Raw genomic sequence first — 6152 nt, forward strand, 5'->3', positions numbered from 1 at the left:
ATATAAATTAAAAGATTCTCTATCTTCAGCGTGCCACTTTCTTTACCTTCTGAGCTTCCAACATTCGATAATGCAGTTGCATAATTTTTATACCAAATTGTTAAGTAAACATATCTTCGTCGATTATTGATCAATTGAAAAACAGTAAATTTACTACAATTACATGTGATGTAACATTTACAAATTTACGAGCTTGAATTTACCAACGTATGCTTTTGTACAGCGTTCTCGTCATTATCAATCCATACGTTACTCTATGTTGGTAAAAGCAATTTGTTGACCTGTTTTAAATAAGAATAAATTTTTAACTAAATTTATATTCCTGTTCCAATGAGCATCTCCAATTATTCCAATTAATCAAATATGTTATTTATCCTACGATTATTAAATTAAATTACCATTTTATTCCTTATTTAGACTGTTTCAATACTATAATGTACATATTTCAATTAAAATTGGAAACGGCATCGTTCCAATTAACCTTTAAATTATTTATAATTTTGAAATGCTCTTCGTAAACAAATAAACCGATATGTTGAAAGCCAAGGTTTCTGCATTCAGTTATCATTGGTCCATTCTCGTTTCAACAAATTGACATTTGTATTAGATATCGTTAGCAATAAATACAACTAGGACGGAATAATTACTTATTTATTATTAGTTCGACAAATTGTCCTTGATAACGTATCTATCGACGCAGACTATAATATTAACTCCATTTGACCCTTTGTATACGCAAAGTCCAAACTACAGACAAAGTTCAAACAGTTGATCTTCACAAATAAAACCTCATGCACACATTGCTGGCCAATTGTTTCTGATACAATGATTTGCAAATTACTATGATTTGTTAACTAAGGTAACATTTAAACGTTGAGAAAACTACTTCGTAACAAAACTGAGAATCATATTTATATCATTGTAATTATACAAATAACTTTTTTCATGAAAAAAGCATATTTGAAAAACAATAGACGACAAACAATTCAGAAAAAAAAATTTCCGTAAAAAGTAAATCACACCTTAAAACTTGTTGAATTAAGATGAAATTTCAACTGCGCTATTAGCTCAGTTGGTTAAAGCGTCGTGCTAGCAACGCGACGGTCGCGAGTTCGATAACCCTTCACGTTAAAAAATTTTTTTCTAACTGTATCGTTCATTTTCACCTAGAACTATACATTTAAGAATATGCGTATAATCTACCTATCTTATCTATGTCATTATTCCGTCGATATTCGTGAATAATTGACAGACAAAGGAATGAAAATGTAATACTCCAAGTTCAATGTAATCAGCACTCATCGAACCTATCCAGAATCTTCCTTCTAATTCAATAACCAACGATCCTTATCAAACACGCTAAAGACACGCGTGTAGCCAATTAAACCAACTATTGTATCATCGTTATTACAACGATAAGATAAGCATAGAAATGTCTGGAAAAGCCGAAAACATCGATCAAACAGTATCAAAACAGTCTGTAATAAAAACGTTCGTCTAATCTCTATCTGTTAATCTTAATTCCACTAAACCAACGAAGAAACGCTCTTGTGTTACTCTCCGTGAGATAAAACATAGCGATAAAAATGAGCGGAGGAAGATTTTTGGACTCTGTACGTTGAAGTCGGTCATTCACAAAACATGCGTGACAAAAACTCATCGCGAGCACACATGTTCTCGAAGGTCCTTCTTTCAATTTTCAATGTGTTGTTTCGGCAATTGGATCGAACGCGGTTTAACTGCGTCACACATGTCCCTCGTCGATTGCAAAAACGTTGCAATATATGCGGCAAAATATATATATATACATATTTCGACGATGAGACATCGTAACTTCCCATGGTTCAGGGATGTATACCCTGCGGTACGTCACCCTTCTCTTCACCAGAAGAAAAAGGGTGGCGAGCGTTGTGCGCCTGCCCCTGCTCAGATGCATATATACAGATTCGCATGCAGCTAAAGGGGCATTATACCACCACGTTCCTGGAACTTATCGATCTGGCCGCAAGCTGTGCTTTCTTTGGTTAACGCCGACGTCACGGACGGCAGCTGATAGGCAGAATTCAACTGTGGACGGTCCTCATTGGTCGGCGAGTCGGTATAAACGGTGCTTTCACGGTAACCTGTTCCAGTTGTGTTGTTATCCACTCACTGTACACTTGGTAAGTACATTTCGTCCGGATCCCAAATATTTACCATTTGTTTTTCTCTTTCGATATTTCGACAAAAATGTTGATTAATTCTCTAATCGTTCGATAAATTGAACGTCCGTTTGTTTTCCAAATTCGGTTCTAATCTTCCTCGCGAATACTTTGAAATCGTGCATAGAATTGAGGTATCCCATTTCCGTTAGTCCGTGAATTCTCAAGGTTCACTTATCCCTGGCAGATGAATATTCAAGGCAATATCGACGCGGCAATGTCACCTTTCGTCATTCCTAAATAATCAACGGTAATGACCAAGTAATCGATGCTGACGAACCGTTTCCACGAGCTGACAGTCGCGAAATTACACCGTTTGCATAATACAGTAATTTCGATTTTCAAGAACGTCTTTTCGTTCGACTTGTACCCGCTCGAACGGTTCTCAATTTGAAAGAACGAGAATTTCAACATAACAGAAAAGAAAACATGGCCGATACATTGCGCCTGCAGTCTGTTGCTGCAATGCATATGCGCGAATATGTAGTCGAAGCCGGCTACATCGATTTGTCAAACTCCCGGTGTATTTCCACGAAAAGTTGGCCAGAATTTTCGTCGTTCGGGGAATTTACTTCCCGGTAAAGAAATTACACGTGATCGTTGAGAGATTTTACGTAACTTTCGATATACAATTTCTATCTCGACGTTTATTTATACAACAGAGGTGACATTTTCCACGAGAAAAAAATATATATCAAGGTAATCGAATCGATTTCTTTTTCTCCCCGTGTATCGTGTTCGTGTTTCGTAATACTAACTGCGTATAAACCAGTATGTGTGTGTGTGTGTGAACGAAGGATTGGTATGTCGCTACCGCGTTCGCGTCGAGGATAATCAATATATACTCGCACCTTTCCAGCAGCCGTATCCTCGTGCGCAAGGATATTACAGGACTCCGTCTGTTCGAGGCTCGACAGGGATACCGTATTCGAGATATCTTGTTTACATTCTCTTTACAGTGACTCTTTCATAAACGAACCACCTCTGACGGTACGGTGACATTTTTTTTTTCTATATCGTGAACTAGAAAAGAGAGAAATCTCAAAGGAAATTATTAAAAAGTTTTATTATTTTAATTTTAACTTGTGCTTGTCCGCGAATGTTCTGGAAAATTAAAACACACTGTATATATCTGGTACATATATGCCCATGGTATATGAGTAATACGAATGCAGCAATGGGTGCAGGCGCATGGCCGAAGTTTATTATCGATCGCATTGTTTGCAAGTGCCTTCTTCCATGGTCTTTCTACACAGCAGACCGCGCCGATGGAGAAATCGTCGGGCAGCGTGTGGAAGGAATTGAACTTTATAATAGAAATCGGTGAACGAAGGTTACAGCAACCGGTTCTCAATGTTTACCATACATCCATCTCCGTGGAAATTCGTTGAAATTTATACGGGACGTGTGAACGGATAAAGTCGGTGAAACAATATTTACATCTCATCGAGATCGGACGTTTATTAATAACCCAACGGATTAAAGGTATCGGCGAAACGAAACGTCGATAATAGATTCGATTGGACGTTGAGCTCCTTCGTTTCGCGCACAATGAAACTCGAATTCCGTGTAATCGGACAACAAACGGAACCGGATCCGAATTAAATCACGTGTCGGACTTCGGTCGCTTCGGCGAACGGTATTTTTCCTATTTTTTTTTCTTCGCCTGAAAAGTGGGGACCGTGTGTACACGCGTGTGTCGAACCTAGGCGCGATAACGAACGGAAAGAAAACGTCTTTTCTCGGGTGACCGCGTGAAACCGTTGCTTCCTGGGTCCGAGGAACATTTCTCTTTAGCAAAAATAACCTCACGGCCGCGATAACTCGTTGCGAATATAACTGGTTCCGCCATTGAACCGAGTGGAAACGGAAGTGGCGATAAAACTCTCTCGTTGACACTCGATAGGTGTTTACTTTATCCCGGATAAACAATTCGCTCGAGCGGCCCTCTTTCTACTGAGATCGATCTACTTAGCGGGGAGAGATAGAGCTTGCTCTTCGAGTGTATATAATTCTATCTGGCCGTTCTCCAACACTTTTCTGCACCGATCTATTTTTACGTCGTTTAGACGTAGCTAGAGGTTCGAGTAACCCAGGCGTGTACATCTCGCGATACGCTGTCAGCAAAGTTGCGGATTCGCCGCGCGCGTTCAATTGCATAAAACCGTGGGAAGAGAGCGAACGTCAGCGTTACGGATGATTGTGACGCGAGAGAATCGTGATAACTTGTAGCTCCAGACGGATCAGTGGTACGCCACGAGTGAATCGCGATAACCTCCTCGTGTTTGTATATTCGTAACACGATAACGAGTGAATCTTACCTGTCAGACGTGCGAGAGCGTGCCGATTGACTTGTCGAGTGATCGACGCTTGATCCTGCTCGACCAGTCTTGGTCGTTGATCTTCGATCGTCGCGTTTATTTCGCGACGGAGAAAACTCTCGAGTGAACCTCGATCGATATTAACAATTGTTTAGATAGTTACGAGTGCATTTTTTCCTTCCTCTGACGAAAATCGTAATGTTTTTCTTTTTCTCTGTTTGCAGAAGAATAGTATGTATAAAGTACTTCACAATCAAGACATCAAACACGAGTGCTCGCGGTCAGGGGGACTGCACGCGTATCCTGATCACTTCAGGGAACCTAAAAAGCTCCACCTCTAAATCAGCCGTCTGCTAAATGATCATCTAAAGGTTCCTGTCCTCTGGTAGGACTCTGTAAATAGTGTACATATCGCTTTTCTAACAAAGGATCTCGCTCAGATAAGCACGAGCAAGCTCGACGGATCGAACAGTCACGCGGGGATTGATAAAAAAGGAGTCGAGAATACGAAACGTTTGCACTATTTCCAACCTTCCCATTACATCCGACGCACGTCACCATCTAGCTACGCACTACCATCAGGCAAATCAACGTGAACTAAAGAGTAACGTGTTGGAAAGAATAGAAAAAGCGAAAGATACGAGCACGATGAAGCAACAAGCGTCGGACGACTTCCCTTTATGGGTCAAGTTCCTTTCTGCAGGCACTGCAGCCTGCATCGCTGATTTAGCGACGTTTCCCTTGGACACCGCCAAAGTCAGAATGCAGGTGAGTATTAGAAATATGAAATTTTCATCGAAATGACAAAACCAGAAAAAGAAAAAAGAAGAGAAAATATAGACATTTGTTTTGAAACGTTGAACGTTCTGTTCTCACAGATGTACGGTGTGTAGTTGAGCCAGAGAGAATAATCGGAAGTGTTCCGAGTGTCGTTTTACAAATGTCTAGGTGTAGGTTTATTCTGTTACAAGCGTGAGCAATTTTATGCACGATTTCTAGATCGCTGGAGAAAGTCGTCCTATCCTGCTGGCGACAGCGGACGGCTCGATGCTCGCTGTACGAAACACTCAGCCAGGATTATGGAGGACAGTAGGGAACATCATCAGACTCGAAGGAGCAAGGTACGTTATTCACGATCCTATCTGTATTTTAAGACGAACAAGGGGTAGGTAAAAAAGAAAAAAAAAAGAAATATATATATATATATACATACGATTACGATTACGATATAATATTTGTACATAGATACCGTTTCGTTTCTTTTTTTTTTTTGGCGTGTCATTACGATTCTTCCGATTCGGATCGAGGTTTACAAAATAGTATACATACATATTATACGTTTAGTACGATACACGTTACGCCGGGCAAATTTTTCACGCCCTCTCGAAAATATTCGATTGTTTGAATTGTAGAGTAAGAGAAAAAAAAAAGAAAAAAAGAATAAAAAATTAATTCCGTATCTACTGGCTGATCGTAATAGGGCTGTCCGTTTGAAGTAACTTGAACTAAACGCTTATAGAAATTGAAGAAAAGCCGCACGTTTAACTCTCTCTCGGATGTAGCTTCTTTGGTTACTGTACGAATAATACCGTGAATTTCTCCAATTCTCGTGCACGTGACCACGCGATAT

The 6152-nt window shown here is 39.9% G+C and overlaps 2 protein-coding genes across 3 annotated transcripts in view; both read left to right on the plus strand.

Annotated features, from left to right (window-relative positions):
• The first annotated feature begins 1850 nt into the window (after nt 1–1850).
• LOC108579877 lies at nt 1851–5045 on the plus strand. Its single transcript, XM_017943496.1, has 2 exons — nt 1851–2162; nt 4747–5045. The coding sequence occupies exons 1-2, from the start codon at nt 1851–1853 to the stop codon at nt 4861–4863; spliced, it is 429 nt and encodes a 142-aa protein (XP_017798985.1). The 3' UTR covers nt 4864–5045.
• Nucleotides 4969–6152, plus strand: part of LOC108580176 (mitochondrial uncoupling protein 2-like) — a 6614-nt gene continuing 5430 nt past the window's right edge. The window contains exons 1-2 of one of the 2 annotated variants that reach the window (XM_017943870.1): nt 4969–5290; nt 5522–5643. In XM_017943870.1, the coding sequence (XP_017799359.1) occupies nt 5171–5290; nt 5522–5643 (242 nt within the window). In that variant the 5' untranslated portion in view covers nt 4969–5170. The remainder of the gene's footprint in view (nt 5291–5521; nt 5644–6152) is intronic. The other variant, XM_017943869.1, reaches the window with a different exon arrangement.

Source organism: Habropoda laboriosa, unplaced genomic scaffold, assembly GCF_001263275.1.
Source record: "Habropoda laboriosa isolate 0110345459 unplaced genomic scaffold, ASM126327v1 scaffold2, whole genome shotgun sequence".
In the NCBI taxonomy this organism is placed as follows: domain Eukaryota; kingdom Metazoa; phylum Arthropoda; class Insecta; order Hymenoptera; family Apidae; genus Habropoda; species Habropoda laboriosa.

Excerpts from the sequence above, each read along its gene's own strand:
- LOC108579877 (XM_017943496.1), top strand. The coding sequence starts at position 1,851 with ATGTATACCCTGCGGTACGTCACCCTTCTCTTCACCAGAAGAAAAAGG. Across the intron at positions 2,163-4,746 it reads ATCCACTCACTGTACACTTG|AAGAATAGTATGTATAAAGT; the intron begins GTAAGTACATTT and ends CTCTGTTTGCAG.